The sequence below is a fragment of the Homarus americanus genome, unplaced genomic scaffold (genome assembly GCF_018991925.1).
Source record: "Homarus americanus isolate GMGI-L3 unplaced genomic scaffold, GMGI_Hamer_2.0 scaffold43707, whole genome shotgun sequence".
Lineage (NCBI taxonomy): Eukaryota > Metazoa > Arthropoda > Malacostraca > Decapoda > Nephropidae > Homarus > Homarus americanus.
In genome coordinates this window covers 950,001-974,960 of record NW_024724449.1, presented here as the reverse complement: position 1 = coordinate 974,960, position 24,960 = coordinate 950,001, and the positions used below count along the sequence as shown (strand labels likewise).

General features: G+C 45.8%; 1 protein-coding gene across 1 annotated transcript in view; it reads right to left on the bottom strand.

Moving 5' to 3' along the window:
- Window positions 1-3,768: 3,768 nt before the first annotated feature.
- Window positions 3,769-24,960, bottom strand: part of LOC121864397 (centaurin-gamma-1A-like) — an 86,972-nt gene continuing 65,780 nt past the window's right edge. The window contains exon 4 of the mRNA XM_042363423.1: window positions 3,769-4,059. Within this exon, the coding sequence (XP_042219357.1) occupies window positions 3,784-4,059 (276 nt within the window). The 3' untranslated portion in view covers window positions 3,769-3,783. The remainder of the gene's footprint in view (window positions 4,060-24,960) is intronic.

The following is a 24,960-nucleotide window of genomic DNA, read 5'->3' as shown; positions in this document are numbered from 1 at the left end:
TCATCGCCCCAGCCTCCCCAACACCCCCTCTTCTTTCCTCTTTCCCCCTCACACTTTCCTCTTCCTCCCCCACACCTCCACCATCCTACCACCTCACCTGCCCTCCCACACCTCCACCATCGTGCCTCAGCTCCACTTCATTTCCACACCTGCATCTCACCTGACCTCCACCACACATCTCATCTCCGCTCACTCATCTTACCTGTCTTCCCTCCACCTATTCTCCACGCTTACCCACCCACACCCACCCCACCCAACCTAACCCACCCACACTCATCACCACAGCTAAGGTTCTTGGCCTGACCTAACACAAGCGTCTCAGGCCAGATAAGTTAAAGTACCGCTGTTCCCTCCGGCGTATTAAGAAAATCCCCCAATTTAAGGGAGGCGGCCATTAGGGAGGCGGGGGCACAGACACGCTCCTCTTCCCTCACGTCAGACTGTAGCAGAGAACACCAACTATAAAAGTAGCAGCATGGAGATAAAAGTAGGAGTAGGGAGATAAAAGTAGGAGTAGGGAGATAAAAGTAGGAGTAGGGAGATAAAAGTAGGAGTAGGGAGATAAAAGTAGCAGCATGGAGATAAAAGTAGGAGTAGGGAGATAAAAGTAGGAGTAGGGAGATAAAAGTAACAGACGAGGAAATGTAATAATATGAGAGAGACATCCATAGATAGGAGAGAAGGAGAGTAGGAGAAGTAAGACAAACAATGAGAGAGAGAGAGAGAGAGAGAGAGAGAGAGAGAGGACACGAGTGGACGAAGAAGGGGATAGAGTGAGAACGAGGAAGACAATGGATAGGGGGAGGAAGAGAGGGAGAGTGCAAAAGGAAGGGGAAGACAATGGGCAGGAGGAGGAGGAGGAAGACAACTAAAGTTAACAGGAGCCAACGGGAGTCAGGGCAACAGTGAGGACTTTGTCGTACTGGCTAGTGGGTGGCAGTCAGCTGATCCGCCCGCCCGCCCCTCCACACACACAGGACGCCCGTGACACCTGAAAAGCAGAGCGGGCATGACTCTCTCCACCCCAAGGGCATGACAGGAGGTCTTGCGAGGAGGAGGACGGGCTTGTCAGGGGGGAGGAGATGGGGCTTTCAGGGGAGGAGACGGGGGCTTGGGGTGGGAAGAGCTTGTATAGGGGGCGGGAGAGACTTGTCAGGGGGAGGAAAGACTTGTCAGGGGGTTAAGAGCTTGTCAGGGGAAGGAGATGGCGGCTTTTCAGGGGGTAAAAGGGTTTGCCAGGGAGGTGTAAGATCTTTTAAGGGGGTTTGGAGGACTATCAGGGGGTGGAGGTGACTACAGGAAACGGCAAAAGGTTAGTGAGGTAGAAAATGAAAAGGTGGATGGTAGACTCAGAGGAGGGAGAGATAAGTGGAGGAGTCTTTGGGTACACTTTAAAAGGGAAGAAGTGAGAGGATGTGATAATGAACGGAGAGAAGGAGGTGGAAGGGTTGATGATGGTGGAAGGGGAGGTGGAGGAGGTTGATGATGGTGAAGGGGAGGTGGAGGAGGTTGATGATGGTGAAGGGGAGGTGGAGGAGGTTGATGATGGTGGAAGGGGAGGTGGAGGAGGTTGATGATGGTGGTGGAGGGTGAGGGGAGGGTGGTGAAGGGGGAGGTGGAGGAGGTTGATGATGGTGGAAGGGGAGGTGAAGGAGGTGATGGTGGTGGAAGGGGAGGTGGAGGAGGTGATGGTGAAGGGGGAGGTGGAGGAGGTTGATGATGGTGGAAGGGGAGGTGGAGGAGGTTGATGATGGTGAAGGGGAGGTGGAGAGGTAGATGATGGTGAAGGGGAGGGAGGAGGTTGATGATGGGGAAGGGGAGGGTGGAGGAGGAAGATGATAGTAGAAGGGGGAGGTGGAGGAGGTAGATGATAGTAGAAGGGGGAGGTGGAGGAGGTGATGGTGGTAGAAGGTGGAGTAATTGGAGGAAAAGGTGGAGGTAAACTAGATGGAGGGAGGTGAAGGAGGACACAGGAGTCTGAGACGCGTCGGTGGAGGAGAGGGAGAGGGGGGAGAAGGAATAGGGACTTTGGAGAGAAGGGATAGTGAAGAAAAGACAAAAGTGTCCCCCGAGGAGGACCTTAAGAGCCGAGGGAGGGAGGGAGAGACAACAACAGACGAGGGAGGGAGGAAGGTGAGGGAGGGAAGTAGAGAAATGAGGGGGGAGAGGGAAGGGGTGAGGGGGAGAGAGGAGGAGGGAAGAGAAAGAAAAGGGAGAGAGAGAGGGAGAAGAAAGGGAAGGACGGAGGGAGGGACACAGGGGATGGGAGGTAGAGGGAGGGAACGGAAGAGAAAGGAGGGGAGAGAGTAAGGGAGGGGAGGAAGAGAGCTCAGCATAACACAATGTAATCGCTCGAAAAATTCCTCATGTGTCCCCCTCCGACAGACATCACAATACGTAAATGAGGCGGAATGAGCGCGGCCTGAGAGTCAAGGGATCCTGTAGCACGGCGGGGGAGGAGGGGAGGGGGCGTTCCTGTCCTCACGGCGGGGGAGAAGGAGGGGGGTGGGGAGGAAGGAAGAGTGGAGATGGAGAGGGGGAAGTGAGTTTGAGTCCCATGGTGGAGAGGGGGGTTGAGAGGGAGGTGTAGAGGGGGAAAGTACCGGAGTGGGGTGGGGGTGGTTTTATTACTATCGATAAAGACCATTGTTGTGTGTGGTGTAAGGCACATACCGACCTTGTGGGCCTCAGCTACTGGTGTTTTTCTCAGGCTGTGGTTTTACCGACGTCTGTTTTGGTTTGAACTCAACCACTATGATTGTTTTGCTCCTGGAAACTTTAGATGTGCGTCTGTTGTTGTTGTTGTTGTTGTTGTTGTTGTTGTTTTTTGTTGTTGTTGTTGTTGTTGTTGTTGTTGTTGTTGTTGTTGTTGTTATTATTATTATTATTATTAATTCTTGCTGGTGGGTGCTATAGAATTTCTAGAATGGTTGCCAATAAGTGAGTGTTCGTGTTTCATAAAAGGGGTAAAACTATTACTAGAACTATTATTATTATCAATAGTTCTGGCATGTCATTATTTGTCTTATTATTTACGTTAGGTCGCTGGTGGGGGAGATAAGGATGGTGGCACACAGTGATGGCACCAACAAAGCTGGTGGCACCAGTAACAGGAAGGCCCCGTCATCTTCCTGCCCGCCGCCGCCTCCACTACACCGGGGTCTTCCTCCACTACACCGGGGTCCTTCGCTCTCTCTCTTCTATATTCTTCACTTAAGGTCATGTTCACACCACCACAATTGAGTAGTTATTACCTAGTTGTTGCCCGTAACACACTGCATAACCGACACAGTTTATATCGTGAGTCAGCAGCGGGCATGAACATTACTTTACGGGGTTTCCTCTCACCTTCAACCCTCAACTCTAACAACTTTTGTATCGAGAACACAACTAATAATATTGACTTAAGCTTTGATTTGGTTAGTTTCCCATCCCGTAACTAGAGTGAATTTCATACCACCACTTACTTGTTCCTTACTCCTTCTCAGCTGGTGACTCGTGTCGAAAATATTAGTTCACCAAATCCCCTCTCCCTGCCCCCTCCCTCCCTCCCTCCCTCCTCCTCCATAACAACACCTGCGTCACTGCTCCCCAAGGAACAAATTTCGGAAATATGTGTCCATCCCGTCACTGGTTCTTCTTCACAGTGAACTTAACAACACATGAAGTAAACAACATCAGTAACTGTGAAACCAAGTAGTCGTCCTACACGGTGCGTCACATCCTTCCGGGGACACACACACACGTTAACACCAGCCGTGATAATGAACTTACACATTTCCGCTACACCACCAACATGGACCCCAACACTGCGATGAAATTCCAGTATAGGTTTTTGTGTGTTCCTGGGAAATGCAAGGCAGAGTAAGAAGGTACAAAATGAGTTCCCCTACAAAAGAGTGGTGGTTGGTACTCACCCTGAGTGCCCACTAGGATGAGGGGGACCTCGGCAGTGTTGCGGTAGTGGGCCATCTTGGCGTAGTAGTTGTAGATGGCGTTGAAGGAGGACTCGTTCTCCAGGCTGAAGACGAAGATCACGGCGTCCACCCAGGCCGTGAACTGTGGGGCGGCAGAGAACATTGTTAGTAATGTACAGTGTGTAGGCTGATGTTACTCACACACACGCACACGCACGCACGCACGCACGCACACACACTACTATCTCACACTACTATAGTGTTTTAACTCAACACCAACACCCCTCACACAAACACCACCGGAGACTGCCACCCTCGCATATACACAAAATCTCTCTCTCTCACACACACACAGCGCCACACCCCACCAGGAAGAGATGAGGGTGTGCACTAAACATATAAGATCTATCTATACTAGAGCCACTCAGAGACTTGCTGCGTGTCTAAGTGTGAGGCGGGCGACCCTCACCTCGTAAACGAATAATTTCCCCTCACGCTCCCCTCCCTTACAACGAGGTGAGGGAGAGACTTGGGTGGCATGGCGTTGAAACCTTACGCTCCTGACACTGACGCTCCTGACACTGACACTGACGCTCCTGACACTGACACCACACTGTACTCGTTCACAGCTGACAGATCAGAAATGTGGACATGCGCCACACCGTAATTGTATACGTGGGATACTACACACACACACACGACGCCCCGTACTGGTACATATGACACCATAATCTCACACACGACACCATAATTTTACACACATAACAAACCTGTGTACACCTGAAAAACTATACTACACACACACACACACACACACACACACACACACACACACACACACACACACACACACACACACACACCATATTCATTTACAATATACACAAAGCCAATCCCATGACTGCTATGCTCAGAAAAAAGATTACATTACCACAACAAATATAATCACATCCCGGAAACGTACAAAACAGAGAGATAAAACTCAGTGGCCTTGGCGGTAGATGATATGATTTTGTTTTAGTGATCAAATAAAAAATAAAAACTTAAAATTTACAAAGAAGATCAACACGAGGTGACAAAACAACACAAAAAATAAATTTCATGTAAACACGACTAAACAATAACAAATAACTCACTCATAAGGTAAACAAGGTCATTAAAGTTCAGGTAGGTAAGGACGCATGAATACCAAAACCGAATCCACAATGATCTTCAAAAGGTAATAGGATCCAACACCATGATAACCAAGAGAGTGTGGAGCGATCACCTCTAGCAGTTCCAGAATACCCAGGTGAAATCATCCAGATTACACGTATGACCTCATCAAGACGACGGAGTAAGGTAAACCCTCAATGACATCGATAAGTGCCAGCTGAACCCTACCAAATGCCTCCCGTCCCTGTATAGTGTTTAAGAGAGGAAAGAACACCCCGTCGGCCCCTCCTCCTCCCTCCAGAAACAACAACACCAGCAACAGCTCGTGGGGGGGGGGAGGTTGGTCAATAGCTGTCGATGAGTGAGTCAGCCGTACGTACACACACACACACACACACACACACACTGGGTCGTCCTCCAAGAACCACTCCACCAAACCCCAAGGAATGGAGTTAAGATTTTTTCTACAACCTAAAAAACAAACAAAAAAAACACCGATTCACCAAACAAGGAAACATTACAATGAGATTCCACTGAGACTAAATCCATTCTTTCATTACCAATTAAGATAAAACATTTAACCTTTGAGATTTCGGTTCCAGGTAGAATGTGAGGATCCTGCCGTGATATTAGTCCACCTGAGACACGAGGAAACCAGGTAAATACAAGTAAATACTAGTGTTTACACGGTCTCTGGTACCCCTGGGCGCTTAGTCGTGTTTAAGTTGATTAATTACCACAGGTGTGTTAGATAACCCATGTACACGCCCCCTCCCCCCACACACACACAGTTCTTACCACATACATTATATATGGTCCGTACATACTATACACACACACGACCTATACACAGTACACAGATTATGGAAATACTCTAAACATATTCTATACACATACAGTCGACTGAGGAAAATTATATCAAGGACTAACAATGTCTTATCATGTATTACTTGAGAGAGAGAGAGAGAGAGAGAGAGAGAGAGAGAGAGAGAGACCTTCTCCTACCTTACACGAGACAGGAAGGCGCCCACCTGCCAATACCGCCCCACCTTAAGTATTCATCAGGCAGCCGGCGGTCACCTCTTGCACGCACACCTTTCCCCTGTCCCTAAAACGCACGCGCGCACACACACACACACACACACACACACACACACACACACACCTCAGGATATCCTATTTCACAGGATTTAGACTCTTATACACGGGATATTTTTCCAACACTCGCTCATCTTATCTTCTTTAATAACAGTGTAATAATAAGTCGAGAATATTGTTCTGGCGTTGCTTACTGTTACTTAATAATAATAATAATAATAATAATAATAATAATAACTATAACAAAAACAAAACATCAACAATAATAATAACAACAAAACAACATCAACATTATCAACAACAACAAAAAAATAATAATAATAACAATAATAATAATAATAAAGTAACCAAATCCAGAGCCTATTAGCTTGGCCCCATTTTCACAACATTCCATGAAGCAGCAACAAATGTAAACACGGGATTTGTTTTAGTTCCTCACACGGTGACCAACAGGAACTAGCAGGTGAAGGGGGGCGGGGGAATGAGGGAGGAGTGGATGGAATGGAGGAAAGGGAAGGAACGGTGTTGTGGATGGACTGTGAGTGGAAGGGGTGTAATGTGTTGGAGGAAGGGAACAAGGGAGGAAGGGAAGGCGCGGTGCCATGGCGGGAGGGAGGGAGGGAGGAAGGGTCGGGCTGCGGCGTCCACACAGATAACACTGACCCAGTTTGCCTGCATGCCGGGTTAAAGCTGTCAGCTGAGAGACAGGCCACCTCCACACAATAATCGCCTGGCCCACCTCTGCACACAGCACCCCGCCAATACCACACTAATGTCCCCCCAGTCAACCAATTTCTGTCTTCCTGGTTGTGTGGAGGGCGCGGCCGGGCAGGGCAGGTGTGGGGAGAAAATCCTCCAAGACGATCATCCCCACCTGTCGCTCTGCCTATCACACGCGTCATCGGCTTTGTGTGCCACCATCATGCCGAAGAAGACCAGGAGGAGGAGGAGAGGGGAAATTATTCAGACTAGCACCACAACCGCTGTTTAATGATTTACCGCCGTGTGGAAGAGCCTGAGAAGGATGAGTTACCACCCAACCACTGAGGAATCCAACTCACAAACCAACTCACATAAAAAAATCTTCAGGAGTATCAACATTTCATACTCTGTAGCCTATATCTCTAACTCTCCCAAGATGACCAGATCAACATCATTATCCCTCAGGACTGTGTAAGCCTGCGAGAAATATGTACATTAAGAACGACTATCAGGGAGGAACAAAGCGGAGTGGTGTGGTGTGGTGTGGTGTGATGTAGTGTGGTGTGGTGTAGTGTGGTGTGGGGCTTGGGTGGCATCAGGACAGTTAGTGGAGGTCGTCCGGTTGGACCTGCACCAATGTCCTGCCGGAGGTGGGGGTGGAGCAAGAGGAGGAGGAGGCAGTCACTCCGCAGACACGTGGGACCCCTCCCTCCCAGGCCAGGTCACGGGGGGCGGAGGGTTCGGGTCAGCGGGGACTATGCGCCATTCTAGAATACAGACAGGTCACTAGTGCCATCAAACAAAGGACGTCTCACTATGATGGATACAGCCTTGTGTACACCCCATCACGGCCACCTGTCATGGAACCTCGATACAAATGATTCCACCTGACTATTCACTATCAACAACCTGTAAAAGGAATATATTATCCAACGTAAGACGATTAAATATAGAACCAACTACCTCTACACTAATCCCAGTACCTTAAACACACTCACGAAGCAGCCAATAAGCTCTGGTTTCCCCGCTTCCATCAATTCCGCGAAATGTCAACATCAATCACTGAACTGTAACTGATATTAGCAAGAACGAATCACTGAGTTTTGCCAACGTGAGTCTAATGGAATGTTCCTACTAAAATACTCTTACTTAGGATTAATAATTATAATGACATTATTTTAAATAATCATAAAAACACAACACAATCCTGCTGTATACCAATTAAAAAAAAAAAAATAATAATAATAATAGCCACCGTGCTCCCACCAACACTTCATTAAGCTTCTCTTCCTTCCGTTCTAAGTTCTAACAACTCCCCCTCTTGACACACTCCTCGTCCGGCCATTGTATCAGTCTTCACTCCATCGACCAACCGTTGCTAGGAGCTGACCTCGATTAATGATGGATTCCAAGCTACCTCACCGAACAGTTTAATTTCACTTCATTTGACCATAATTGTAGTTCTTTTGGGTTATTTTTATTATTAATGTAGTATAAACAAATGGAAGTTAACTTAAAAGCGAGAATAGCTAGATACATTAATATACAAAGGCAGGGGTAAATGGAAAAGTTGCCACCGTGATGCAGTCTTGGCGACGAACAACTCTAGTGAAGTTATCCATGCGGTGCCTGAGAGAGATAACAGAAAACGGAATCTAAATTTGACCAGAGAAAACGTTTTCCTAATAGTTCATGAGTAACTTTTACAAATTGTTGGAGCGACAAAATTCTGTTAATTCGCCTTTTCAAATATCCTACTGTACATGTCCACATCCACTTATTTTTCATATTAAAAAATATCAATATGCACTTCAAACTTTATCTTTAAATATTCATATACAATGTACAGTACAGTCAGGTATGGAGCCACTAGTGTGATAAATCCAGAGCTTACGGAGTGGACGAGCGTCTACTACATGTTCTATTATTTACGTGAAATGCAGTCAAACAACACGAGAGCTTCAGGTCGTTTACATAACACCCATGGCTCCCGTAGCAAGTAGCAGAACAACTATTATTTCGTTTACATGAAAGAAAAGAAAGATTAAAGCTTGAATTGTCTACTCAAAAACTCAAATCAACTTACTTCCCCATTTTCTTCTTCAACTCCACAGAAAAACACATACCTACAAACAACTTAAAATAAAAATTTTTGCAAGATTCAATTTAGCAGAACAAACAAATCAATACACAACGCCAGTGTCGCCACCTGGCCATTGTGAGGTGAACTAATATATCACGACTTCTTCTTCCCGGACTTTCACTTCTGACTAAATTATCCATCCATTCGCCCGCCATACACAGAGCCACTTTCCCCTGTACACTGACCACCATCCATTACCCCCATACCGCTGTGCGTATATAGGGATTAAATAGCTAATAGGGATTAAAATAGCTAATGTTATGTGTGTTAAGCTTGTCACACCGAGATTAAACCACGAGGATAACCCACAACTCTCGCCTGGAGGATGACGTGCGTGATGACTACTTGTACGTGACGACTACTTAAACTCTTATCTCAGGTACTAGTGAGGAGTGTTGCCGCTACTACAAGGTCAACACTAATGACGTCCTTCGCTGTACACGCACGAGAACGCACCCTTGCACGCACCCACGCACACAATCCAACGTGTATACATTAATAAAACACACACACACACACATACACACACACACACACACTAGGATAACCATTTCTCAGAGTTAGTCAGTTGTTTTAAGTGAAATGAATCAATGTCATAACTTTATATTGGTCAAAATGAAATTATTATTATTATTATTATTATTATAAATCCTTCGTTACCGTCATTATTAATACTATACTATTACTACTACAAATAAGGACATAACGCATCATTACTTCACTAACATCGTCATAATCATCATTAGACTCCACCTCGAGTTTCTCTCCCCCTCTCTCTCTCGTCTGGACAGGTTGAGGACGCCCCTGGGTCAGCCACTGTCAATTAGTGGTAATCTGAACCACTTTCCCCGTCACAAGGTTCTCTCACTCCCACCATCACCTCTCCAGGCCTTACCAACATCACCGGTCACCATCGCCATACCTGCAAAGAAAACAAAACTAATTAACTACGATAGATACAAGATCACATACGAAGTTATTATTACGATAGATACAAGATCACAAGGTATACAGATTACGATAACTACAATACCATAAAGCACAGCAGTTATTAAGGACTTTCCGAAAACATATAACAAATTAAGCAACTTATAACTGAAGTGCGGCGACGATAATGGTGATGTAAAGGAATAATAATAATAATAATAATAATGATAATAATACAAAATAATAATAATAATAATAATAATAATAATAATAATAATAATATACATAATACAAAAATAATAATAATAATAATAATATTAATAATAATATAATAATACAAAATAATAATAATAATAATAATAATAATAATAATAATAATAATATTAATACAAAAATAATAATAATAATAATATATTAATATTATTAATAATACAAAAATAATAATAATAATAATAATAATAATAATAATAATAATAATAAAAAAAAATAATATTAATAATATAATACAAAAATAATAATAATAATAATGATAATAATGAACTCTACTACTATCATCATCAATCACCATAGGAGGATGAAGGGTTCCCACAGTCTATCATCCTTGACCATTATGTAAACACCACTTTTGTTGGCATGGTAAGGATGATGACGTCACTATACAGGTGTTGTCAGGTTGAGGTGAATGGTGTTGTCAAAATCAGGCCAGTGGAATTGACAGCACCTCCATGTTGTTGTTGTTGTCAAGACCCAGGAAGGTGGTTGTGACAGGATTAACCCCCCCCCCCCTACCTTACCCCCCATGTTTTCAGGTGAAGAAAAATATGAATAACTTAAGAGAGAAAGAAAGAAAACACTTCCCGGTTTTTTCCTACCCGGTGGAGTGTTAACGAAAACCGGGTAGGTTAAGTTAGGTTAGGTTTAGGTTAGGTTAGGTTAAGTTAGGTTAGGTTAGGTTAGGTTAGGTGCTAGGTTAGGGTTAGGTTAGGTTTAGGTTAGGTTAGGTTAAGTTAGGTTAGGTTAGGTAAGATATACGAAAAAGCTAAGAACTTACGCATTAATTTTACGCTACGGCGATTAATTATTTATATTCCTAGAACACATTATCTGATCCAGGAAATAATAATAATAATAATAATAATTATAATAAATAATAATATTAATAATAATGAATAGCCGGACGCAGAATACAATAAGGGGCCGCCACCACCATCTGCCTCTCAAGAGATTTTCTGTTCTAATTTACATCCCGAAAATCTCTCTCCTTACCTCCAAACTTTCTCCAAACTCCTTTTCTCCTTCCTTCAAACTTTCACTGTCCCTCCTCTCCAAACCTCTCCTCTCCAAACCCCCTCCCTCCCCCCCATAGGTAAACTTCAAATCAATATTCAGGTGAAACTCTTCTTTCATTAAACTCTAGGAAAATCCTTTAGCTAAATTTTGGGATAAACTTAGACGTGGGGGAGATTGGTTCTGGCTGTTTTTGGCCTTATTTCTGTTTATTTTTCTCTGTTTGCTGCTGTCTAGCGCCTGGCTAAGTCTCCTGAACGTCCACACATTACCATAACCCAATTTACACGGTGATTTAACCTCATTGACTGACAGACACACACACACACAGTTACCCTTGGCGTTCGTGCTGGTGGCGGGCAAACACACGGTATATAATTTCCTTCTACTTCCTTTCTCTCTCCCTCTATCTCCCTCCAAACACCCACTCTCCCTCCCTCTAATCGCCCACTTTCCCTCCCTCCCTTCAAACACCCCCTCTCCCTCCAAACTCCCATAAAGAATGACGTGTCAATTATTATTATCATTAGGTGTAACAACTTCTATCAAATCAGTCTATATCATCACAAACACTAAAGAAAAATAATAACAACAAACCAGTTCTCTCTACCTTTAATCTTCTCACCTGCTTGATTTATCCACACCTGGTCATTACTTAAACACAGTCATCCCATTTTAACATCACTAAGCCATCCTACGTAACCGAGACGCTTCAATAACACCTAAAACTATCTTCCAAGAGTCACCCTAAATATCAGGGACACTTTTAAAGGAATCTCAATTACATGTAAACTCCGACGTTAATGACCTCGTTCGTATCTAATGGCTACTAACAAATGGTAAACTAATCCATCCCACCCCCCCCCCAGGAGAGGTTAAGTGAGAGTTGTGTTCGTGTAAGAAGAAACTAAAATAAAGACGAAAAATGAAGAGATGAGGACATAAAAAAAATGGTAAATGAGAAACAAAAATGGAAATAATGAGAAAGAGTCAGATACAGGGAAGAGAAAATGCAAATAAAGGGAAGGAAGGAGGAGGGTGATGTGAGATAAGCCTTCCCCTCTCCCTCCCTCCCACCGTCCCCTCCAGCAGCAGCCCTCCCTCCCTCCGCCCCTTCCAGCAGTCCTACTCCCTCCCTCCGTCCCCTCAAGCAATAGTCCTCCCTCCCATCGTCCCTTCCACCAGTCCTCCCTCCCTCACCCCCGTTGACGGCCGTCCCTCATAAGACTGGGGGAGCGAGAGACGATCATCTATAATTACTGAGGGACTGTCATAATGATACTGCCACCAAGCCAAGGTCCTCATCCACACACAGCTCAGTCATACACCACTTCATACTCTATCCCTCACGGTACTTCATACACATTAAACTAATTAATTCTGGGTATACACACATACATCAGTGAACGTCATAAAATGTATAAAACCCAATCATACTAAACCTCATACCAATCACACTACACCTCATACCAATCATACTACACCTCATACCAATCATACTACACCTCATACCAATCATACTAAACCTCATACCAATCACACTACACCTCATACCAATCATACTACACCTCATACCAATCATACTACACCTCATATCAATCATACTAAACCTCATACCAATCACACTACACCTCATACCAATCATACTACACCTCATACCAATCATACTAAACCTCATACCAATCACACTACACCTCATACCAATCACACTACACCTCATACCAATCACACTACACCTCATACCAATCATACTACACCTCATACCAATCACACTACACCTCATACCAATCATACTACACCTCATACCAATCACACTACACCTCATACCAATCATACTACACCTCATACCAATCATACTACACCTCATACCAATCATACTACCTCACTTACCAATCATACTACACCTCACCAATCATACTAAAGCCTCCTTAATCACACTACCTCATACCAATCATACTACACCTCCTTACCAATCATACTAAACCTCCTTACCAATCACTACACCTCCTTACCAATCATACTAAACCTCATACCAATCACGCACCTCATACCAATCATACTAAACCTCATACCAATCACACTACCTCATACCAATCACACTACCTCCCCTTACCAATCATACTACACCTCATACCAATCACACTACACCTCATACCAATCATACTAAACCTCATACCAATCACACTACACCTCATACCAATCACACTACACCTCATACCAATCACACTACACCTCATACCAATCATACTACACCTCATACCAATCACACTACACCTCATACCAATCATACTACACCTCATACCAATCATACTACACCTCATACCAATCATACTATAAGTCACACATACACACAAGCCATTCATACTGCTCTGTACCTTAAACGCCCCAGAGACTAAATAAATGTCCCCGCGCGGTTATTATGTCAACACATTTATAAACTAGACGGGGACCCCAGCCGTCAACCTTGGGCACTCCGGGTCACAATGAGAAGGACTGGAGAAGAAAAGCGTAACCGTAGAGAAGATAAAACATGAAATTACTGAGGTCATTGTGTGTCGTTGTGAGGGTAGGTGAAGCGTGGACGTTTGTCAGTACGCGTGGCGACAGTACTACCCCCCCTCCCCCCCCCCGACCCCAGTCTGTTGCTCTTGTGACGTACTGCCCACGTGCGTCCAGGGGTAACGCTTTGTTCAGTTACGTCACCAAACTCTCAAACTAGTCTTAATGGCCCTCGATTACGTCACCAACCACTAAATTGGCTTTCAAACATTACCTTATCATTAGTTATATTAACCATGACAAGTTCGTAATCAAAGTAACCAGCTCTTTAATACAACTTTCTCAATTAACCAAACACTCCTACAGTCACTTTGTAAACGGCATCACCACCTTCCGCAATGATCTCTTTAAAAGTTATTACTTATATGACATTGTTTCTCACCGTCCACTGAAACACAGCTTTGGAAATGACATCGCCGCCACCTACCCATCACCTCTCTTGACCGCGAAATATTGATAAGAGATCCGAGATAAATTTGAAGATGGCGATCGATGTAGACGTGTGTGAATGCGCTCTCTCTCTCTCTCTCTCTCTCTCTCTCTCTCTCTCTCCTTCCTTCAGCGTGGCCAACAATCACTCGTGTCCCCGCAGGTAAGGCGAGTCACGGGTACTCCACATTGTCGTGATAATTGCCTCCTACAAGATGACAATGCACACTTCACCTCACCACAACACTGAACAAAGACCTTTTAGTGGAGCTGTTTTGACCCTCTGTTGTGACCTTGACGTCCGTACATATGTGTGAAGAATATTTAAAGAGTTTTACTTCAGTTGGCCCTGGAGTTTGTGTGTGATATTTTAAAAGATATTGACACTGTACATAATCGTAAATAAACACAAATATTATACACCAGACAATTCTCAAGGCTTATCTCTAATAATACAATTTAACTTGAGAAAAACATATCACACTAAGACCTTACACTAAGCTGTTGAATACTGATACAGAGGTCGGCCCGTCACAGGTGGGGGCGGCTGCTATCATTAAAAACTTGGTGTGGTTGGTCAACGCCCTACACACACGATTCCTCTCGCATCTTAAAAAGGTTGAATGTGATGGCAGTGTTGGAAGACCTGACGCTTATGACGAAAATAACCTGGATCTTGTTGACGTGTGGCTGTTATAATGTGTTTATTATCTTTTCTTTTTTTACGATGTGGCGTGTCCTCCCGCTACCACAACACCACACCTACACCAGACGGCTTCTCACCTGTCCGCCAGCATCACCACCACCATCCTGACACCTGACGACGCCTGCGTATAACCTCAGAATTGTGTTGAAGACTGAGTGAGTGAGTCACCTTTATACACCTGAGCTCTGATACGCAGCAACAGCGGTGACACACACAAAAACCCAAGGTGAAGACGCAAGGTCAGAAATCCGTATAAAACACACACACACAAGGAAGCAACACTCTTACTGCCACACCTGTTGAGCCAAGTTCACTTAACACCTCGTGAGCGTCAATAATCTTCATGTTGATTCAAGTTACAATAAGCTCTGGCACGAACACAAAGGCAGGTTTTTATGGAACTCTCCCCCTAGTCAGCTGATGTGTGTGTGTGTATGTGTGTGTGTGTGTGAGTAAGTTTGCTCCTGTGGCTGGGAGAGAGGACTGTGGAGGCACGTACTAGTGGGCGGAGGCGACCACGGCAGGCATCAGGGTGTTGGCATAAGTGTTTGACATAAGGCAGACATTTCGCAGCTAGGACACGCCTCACTACCTCCTAATTAGACAGACGACCTCATCATGTGGTTAATGCTTGTTAGTGCTGGCTACCATTACACCTCCGGATGGTAACCTGTGTTTAGTAATTATGTAGAGTTTGTTGCAGTGTGTTGATCTCAGGTGAAGGTGTGGTCGAGGAACAGTAACAGGTGTGAAGGGCAGGTAGGGCAACAGGTATGAAGGGCAGGTAGGGCAACTGGTATGAAGGGCAGGTAGGACAGCAGGTGTGAAGGGCAGGTAGGGCAACAGGTGTGAAGGGCAGGTGGGACAGCAGGTGTGAAGGGCAGGAGATGAGACAGCAGGTGTGAAGAGCAAGAGTGGGGCAACAGGTATGAAGGTCAGGTAAGGGCAACAGGTGTGAGAAGGGCATGTAAGGAGCAACAGGTGTGAAGGGCAGGTAGGGCAACGGTGTGAAGGGACAGAGTAGGACAACAGGGGTGTGAAGGGCAGGTAGGGCAACAAGGTGTGTGTATGAAGGGCAGGTGGGGCAACAGGTATGAAGGCAGGTAGGGCAACAGGTGTGAAGGGCAGGTAGGGCAACAGGTGTGAAGAGAAGGGCAGGAAAATAGGAGCAACGGAATGTGAAGGGGCAGGTAGGGGCAGCACAGGTGTGAAGGCAGATGGGGCAGTGTAGGTACTAGGGGCGGCGACGGTCACCATGGTACTAGACAGGGCAGGTCATAACCTGGCTCCCACTGCCACGCTCCCTTACCTGCACTCCCTCACACACCCGCACTCCTTCACACACCTGCATTCCCTCACACACCTGTACTCTCACTGTATCATCACTATAACAAAGCATGACACAATACTGTTCACTGTCAATTAAGCAACACCATCCTTGGTCACCATCACCACCCTGGATCACCATTACCATACCGAGTCACCATCACCATATTGGTTCATAATCACCATCACCCTGGGTCACCGTCACCACCCTGGATCACCATCACCATACCGGGTCACCATCACAAACACCCTCCTCGATTCATCATAACTACAGTATCGTAGGAGGGTCGTTAAGGGGAACAATGATCCACAATCACTCAAAACTCGTGTGTGTACTCAATGGGAGGTCAGTGGGCCTTTTCGGGGGAGGATGGGAGGGAGAGGGGAGGATGGGAGGGAGAGGGGGGTAAGGATGGGAGGGAGCAAACTGAAAAATCTCCCCTAAATCATCGGTACAAGAGTTAGGAGCGACCACCATCCTAACCTAACCATCAACACGCCTAAACTATCACAATACAGTACTAAACTTTAGACGAGACGTGACCCAACTAACAAGACTTAGGCCTCAACACACACACACACACACACACACACACACATGGTAAAACCTTTCTCTCGCATTAAAAAAATAATTTTAATTATTTCCTTCTAATATAAATTACTCCATTAGTGAGGTGAGTACAGGTATATATATTTAATTAAGAGCCTATGTATACTTAATACCTGTCAAGACTGTCCAAATGTAAGCAAAAAAATACGTAAAATAAGTAAAAAGAAATATACGCAAATAAGTAGATAAAGTAAATAAGTAAATAAACAATTAAATAAACAAATACGTAAACAATTTGATAAACACAGTCTGTCTACAGCCCTTAACCTAACGATTCACATATAGGTGTTTGACTGAGAATAGAAGAACACGAAATGTAAAGAAAACAAAATAACGTCAAACAACAGAGAAACGAAGAAAAATGATGAAGAAGAAAGAAGTAGAAAGAAGACGAAGAAAAAGAAAGAAGAAGAAGACGAAGAAGAAGAAAGAAGAAGAAAAACAAGAAGAAAGAAAAATAAGAAGAGAGAAAAACAAGAAGAAAAAATCATGATGTGAAAAAAACAAAAATGGTATTCTTGTCAACGAGTAACTGTGAGGTAATGATGTGCGCGTCACGGAGTCTTTCTATTGACTGCTTTCGACACGTTCAGTGCACGGGAGGAGGAGGGTAGTTCCTGCGTCATAATCACTGGAGGGAGCCGCTAGGAGGAGGAGGAGGGAGGGAGAATGAATAAGATGGGAGAGGGGAGAGAGGAGAATGTAGAGGGGGGCGCAGTAGGAAGGCGTCTGGAAGTAGAAGCCAGCAAGGACGTCACCCTCCATGACCGTCTGCCCAGGATGAACGACGCTGACGAGAACACACACACACACACACACACACACACACACACACACACACACACACAGTCCTGAAAGCGAGGAAGGTAAAGATTTAATGGGTGGGGAGGGTGGGAAGGAAAAAAATACGAAGGGAGATGGGAGAGAAAGATTAAGCAGGAGGAAGAAAAATTACGAGGAGGGGGTGGGAAGACTGAGAGGAGGGAGTAGGAATAGAAAAAATAAAAAGGTAGGGAGGAGAGACGTGTTTCTATAAAGCAGGAACATGACTGGTTCACTCTCTCTCTCTCTCTCTCTCTCTCATCACCCAAACCCCACTTTAATTAATAACACTTAAAGGTAATAATCACAGCGAACCAGGACCCCGAGCTTTAATGAATGGCGGTAATAATCACAGTCACTAGGATCCAGGATTTAATAAGTTAACACCAATTTAAGGTTTATTATCACCTGAACAACCACTCAATCACGGCGACAAGGGCTCATGTTGGTTATAAATGACAAAGTGTTTATCTGAATGGAAGTTTATCCATTGTCGTTCTGATAAGCCGGGCGCCCAAGTGAAGAATGAATCACTGGATGAGAATTAACTACGCATGCGCACTATGGCCAAATCAACCTCGCGCCGGCTTGATCATGAAGTATCCGGCTCCCTTAGGAAACATAAATTTATAAGCCGGACGCGTATCGACACCCACGAACATAAACAAACAAACAAACAAATAAAAAAATAAAAACATAAATACTAAAAGAATGTCTACTAATATCACTCCCTCCTCCTCTCTCTCTCTCTCTCTCTCTCTCTCTCTCTCTCTCTCTTTCCTCCTTCCTTCTCTCTCTCTCTCTCCTCCTTTCTTCTCTCTCTCTCTCCTCCTTTCTTCTCTCTCTCGTCATCCATCACCACCCACGTTCCACGCTGACATCATTCATCGCAACCCCTAATAAATAATACACAGCCTGGGGGTGTATTACCGACGTGTACACACACACACACACACACACACACACACACACACACACACACACACATCTCCTTAACGTGTGGGAACGAGATTGATGGGTAGTGGTGACGAGAGAAGTCAATAGCACTGTAGTAATAATAATAATAATAATAATAATAATAATAATAATAATAATAATAACGGTGATAATAACGACAAAGGGGGAGGGGGGGGGTAGAGGGTCATTTAACAAGGAATTTCATCACAGTTACAGTACAGAAGGAAGATAGACCAAGAGGTAAACACACACAGGTTATCTCTATAGTTGTTGATGGCAATGGTTGAGAATGGAACTACTGTTATAGTGATCAATATGTTGTTGTGTGGGCTGGATGCGGTGGTGTTGAATAGCATTTAGCGGACGAGGGATCTCAGGTGGGAGCAGAAGGAGTTGATGGTGCAGTACCTACGTCCCAAACTGATGAGGTGATGGTGATGATCAGAAGAAGAGTGTGTGTGTGTGTGTGTGTGTGTGTGTGTGTGTGTGTGTGTGTGTGTGTGTGTGATAACCAATAACAGTTTGTGAAAGAAGCTTGGCAGCCAGGCTGTCTTTGGGGTACATATTTGGGAGGAGAATGGGTTACGAATTACAATATGTGCTATAGAGTGACAAATGGGGCATATATTAACCTTAGATGGGGGATCGCTCAAACTACGGTTCATTTCAACATAGTGACAGTGTAGGGCAGTGTTTACTGGGGTGAATACACTTGATTTGTCCCACAAGTTATTGATAATTTTTACAATGGTTGGGACTGGGCTGTTCTTATAGCGATCAGTTCGTGCTCGTATGGGCTGGATGCGGTTGTGGTGTCGAACAACAATTCTCGGGCTAGGGATCTCAGGTGGTAGTAGGAGCCGGTGTCGAGGATGATGCAGAAGCTTCTTCCCAAATTTGCGGATGAGGTCGTGGTGATGGTCAGTGAGAGTCGAAAGGGTTAGTGTGTTGAGCGCTTCTTGATATGTGGAATAGGAAGGGGAGAGAATAATCTTGCATGTGTGTGTGTGTGATGTGTGTGTGTGTGTGTGTGTGTCTACCCAGCATAGGAGGGAGGAAGGGAGGGACGTCTGCGGCCTCAGGCAATGTCTCCACTATAAAAACAAAAACAAAAAAAAACAACAACTGGACATGTCGCCGCTCTTAGCTCCTGATCCACACGCACACACACACACACACACACACACACGCAAGGACCAGACGATAACACTGTTTTTTTTTTAGCGACTTTCTTGGGTTATCTTTGGTTTAATCTACTTCCTGTTTACTAATGTTTATATGCACGGTTTGTCTACATGCTGAACTAGTGTGCACATGTCGGATAAGGAATTGGTTAGGTTGGGTTAAAGAGTTGGTTGAGGGCTTTAAAGAACGGGACAAGATTTGGATAATATCAGGACGAATAATTATGAAGTGTTGGTGCAGCACACGACACTGAGGCCACCGCCCCTACCAGAGGAGGAAGGGAACGGGAGAAGAGGAGAGAAGAGGAAGGAAAAGAGAAATCAGAGAAGAGGACAGGGAGAAGAGGAAAGAAAGAAAAGAATAAGAGACGAAGGAAAAGAAGAGGAAAGGTAAAAAGAATAGAAGAGAGATAGAAAGAACAGAGGAAGAAAGAAAGTTAGAAAGAAGAGGAAAAGACGAAGAGAAATGGGAAAGGGATAAATAAAGTGGAAAGGAAGAAGAGAAGTGGAGGAGGAGAAGAGAAGTGGAATCAGAGGCTACACTCCACCGAGAACAGCGGGGGAGAAGATGAGAGAAGAGAGTCATTAGAGAATGTCAGCTCCACCCGAGGAGAAAGGGGGAGGCGGAAAGGAAGGGGAGAAGTGAAAAGAGAAGGGGAGGGAGGGATGGGGGGAAGGAGGGGGAGGAGGAGGGAGGGACGGAGGGACGAAGGGAGGGAGGAAAGGAGAGAGGGATAGATGGAGGGAGGAAGGAGGGAGAATCACTAGGGGACAACGCCCACAACCATCCACCATTAGGTAGGCACACCCCCTTATATCACCTGGGCAAAAATGCTACCATAATATACTGTATAATCTGAAGACCAGGCCTGTATAGTTAACCACATCTCTACCTCACGTCACCCTGGTAGAGAACAACAAAATATACTGCATTGATCTGTAGTGAAGATATGGGCAGTTGAACATGCAATATCCACGTATGATGGAAAATTTAAAAATGCAATATGAGTGGCAGGTGACCAGACAGGTGTGAGGGCAGGACAGTTATATATCAACGGTGGGGCAGCAGGAGTGATACCTCCACCTGTACCGGGGGTAGGTTAGGTACGCCCCCCTCTTTATCATACACCACTTATGCTCTCATGATCTATCTTTGTCACACACACACACACACACACACACACACACACTATACCATAACCCGTATACATACATGTGATTCATACAACTGCTCTCAAACAGGTACCATTCGATTACCATTCGATGATCACTATAACTTTGAAGCTCTTCCGTGCCCTGGTATCACCCGCCGCCCACCACCGTGCCCTGGCATTACCCGCCGCCCACCACCGTGCCCTGGCATTACCCGCCGCCCACCACCGTGCCCTGGCATTACCCGCCGCCCACCACCGTGCCCTGGCATTACCCGCCGCCCACCACCGTGCCCTGGCATTACCCGCCGCCCACCACCTTCTAAATGTAAACAAGCAGCAGGAGGTCATCAATGCCACCGGAACAGTGAGTTAGTGGTGATGGATGTGATCGTCTTCCACGGTGCTGGGTATTGCGCCGTCGAAGGAGAGAAAGGGGCGAGACAGTCCCCCCCCCCCTGGCAGGAGCACCAGGCTGGCCGCTGGCACACCCTCGGGGGGCGCGTGCAACCCTTGTATCAACACTACGAGGGCCGCCCCGGGACAAAGGCCAGATAAGATGGAGGTGTGTCCGTACGCGTCGCTCTGAATGACGCACAAAAACACGGTGTAAATAGTCATCACGGGGATGTTTGACGGGATGACGCCGATACTCCCTCGCAGCTGTCACTCCCACTAACCCCTGACACGCTGCACACCCCTGCCCTCTCTCCCTTTAACGGGACAGGGGATAGATGAGGGAGTGAGAGCCTTACCAGTTCCTAGCACCAGTCACAGTATACAGGGACTACACCCACGACACATGCATTTCCCTCCACAAGTATACACGTTCTGAGGGCGCCATCATACAACACCCACAACAACATACACCAACACAGCCATGAAGCAAGAAACAGAGACTTAATACCTCCATCATTCCTCGCAGACACGGGGAGTGGGAGGAGAGAGTAAGTCTGAGTGGGCGTGAGTGGGGGGTGATACGCCCAGCACGAGACTGCCTGATGAGCTTACCAGGTCAGGCTGACTGCTACCACGGCCACGCTACATCCTCCTCACACACACGTTCATAAAACATGTACCAAGACTAAAAATAAACGACTAAATTGAAAACACACGTCTAGTTTAAGGGTATAATATGTTGCAGTTATCATGAAAGGTGTATGTGGCAGGCGCTACCCAAACGGCAGGAACTAAGGCTGTGCGTAAATATAATTATTTTTACAGTGACGACGAGAACGACAACAATAGCACTTCTTTACACTCGGCGACAACAAACTTAAGAGAATATACAACGCAACAACATTTCCAGACTTAACTAGATTATGTTGAGTTGCGTTCATTGGGTTAGTAGCCACTCAGACATTATACATCCGTGACGGTAGGGTAGGGTAGGGTAGGGTAGGGTAGGGTAGGGTAGGGTAGGGTAGGGTAGGGTAGGGTAGGGTAGGTTAGGTTAGGTAAGATAACGTAAGGTTAGGTCACATCCTCACCGAAATAACCTTCTCCAGTCCAAATCTTACTCGTATGAAAATCTATAATTCAGGTGTGTTTATCAATATACACACCTGTTCAGGAAATAATTAGCGGGTGAAGGTGGGCAGGGAAGGGCGGCGAGGGTAACAGACAACGACGGCCTCATCACGCGGGCGCCTCCATCTGCTGCAGGGGAGGGAGCGCCTGGCCAACACACCTCCAGCAGTAGGGGTGACGCCCTAATAACTCGCTAAAACACTGCCTCCTCGACACACTGTCTTAATGCCCACGCCACCCAGGCACGTCGACCCTATCTTTGGCATCATCCGCCACACTTGACTGATTACCCGAGGGCTTTGTGACTGACTGATACACACACACACACACACACACACGTAAACAAGTAAACTGGGTGGTGTTCCCCCACCTCGGTAATAGGTGTGTGTGTGTAGGTGTGTGGCATACAGATGACCACCGCTGGGCGCCCACCTGCACCACCCACCTGGACGATGTACCATCCTCCCTCAGCAACGCCCCGCCCGTCGCCCTCCTCCAGTAGAGCTGTTAACGCCTTATCTGGGCGTGTTGTGGAGTGCCAGGTGAAGAAACAGGTATTCATACGGGCAGGTGGAAGCGTAGAGGCAGGTCGGCTTGCGCCAGAACAGGCTGAGTGCAACAACAGGTCGCCCTCTGCCCGGGCTCCAGGCGCCCATCTCCCTCACCCAACGGAACCTTGCTGCAAACCTGCATACGCTATCTTCCAATACGGTCGCCGAATACAAGAGGTATATGAGCTTCTGCCAACCCTGGTCTGGTTACCCTCAGGCTGAGAACGCAAGACACTCCCTAAAAAAAATAGAAAATTAGCAGGTGGTAGGGTGAAATCACTGTCGCAAAATTTATGTAAAATAACACGCTTCAAACTGTCGGTCAAATCATAAAGTTTCCGACTGGCATGTTTACTACGGTCGGTCGTCGCCTCCTTTTATCCTAGCCAACTAATTTTAATTTTACGAGGCGACCCAACAAATGCGTTCACGAGGCGCCTCGGCCGCTGGTCTAGGCCTACATCGGCGTCGCCGTCACGGGCGTTATAACCTACCCAAATATTTATTTACTAAACAACTCTTATCACGAACTGATCAACATCCTAGACATCTGCATCGTTTATACATGCATGACGTCCCAAATATGTGAAGGTGATCGTCGGACACTGAGGCAGCACACACCACAGCCTGTCAAGCGTGTCAGCCGGGAGATGATGAGTTTTTTCCTCCCACAGCCGCTGAGGCAGCCGTCACCCTCCACAGTGCCTATACATAAAAGCTTCTCTCGAGTGATCCAATATGGTCATCGGCTGAACTGGCTGAAAGGTCAGCTTTATCCCCGGTCGTTACCATTAATGCCTGCATGACATTATCACACTCGTGTTGCCACATTATAAAACTACCTCAATCTTTTAAAGTCATCAACACTCTCCATTTACTTCTATCCTGCATGACATCAAATGTCCGGGGTGACAAAAATATGTTTTAAGTGGTAATGAGGTGGAGGGTACCAGAACAGTGTACACAGCTACCGCACCCAGCTACCCACACGACAAACTATGAAGCAACTTTCTATTATCACTTTTTTTTTAAGCTTTGCCTCCAGCACTCTCTCTGGTCTTGGTTCCCTGCAGGTGAAACTGAATGTCATCATAGCAGCCACACTCTCCGGCACCCTCACTCCCCAACAAGTGAAGATGTTACCCCAGCGTCCAACTATTCCCTGTGGCATCACATCATCACTCTTGTACCCCGAGAGCGTGAGGAAAACGTCGCTTTATCCCCTCTCTACCTCCGTGTTCTCAATTTTAACACAGCACTGTTTCCACTGTCCAAAATCCGTCACCGCCCTCTCTCCCACGTCCTCAGCCCCAACAACAAACCCTGAAGACATCACTACAAGGCACGACTCAACACTGCATCCCCGTCTCCGTGAACCAACTCCACCAGCTGCCACCATCAGCCCGTGTCCACCAGGCAGTCAGTCAGTCACAACACGAGCCAAGAGCCACGTTTCATTACCATATCAATGAGATAGTTGACGACACAAGGTTGCCGGGGTGCTCTCACTGATCGATATTTCCTCAAACATCTGTAGTCTGAGGTCAAAAAGACTTCCCCACAACAAGCAGCCTCCTGTGACTCATTATACTGTAGTCTTATCAGTAAAAGACCATAAGTTTGATGGATAGAAGATGATCAACTGAGTATAGCTGATAAATATGGCGCTGTGTTCTTGGTTGTGCTCATAATTAATCAGACACCACATATGCACGGTGGTATGGAGTAACTGTGCGCTGTACGTGTAAAACCAGTCTAAAGTTTGTTTGTGTGTCAAGCTCACTCCTGTCCACCACCTATCCTCCCTTACCTCTATTTTCCTCAACTCCCCCCCCCCTTTCACTACCGCTGTCAAGGCATCACCAGCACGCGCCGCATAGTTCACAACCGTAAGCATCAAGTATGG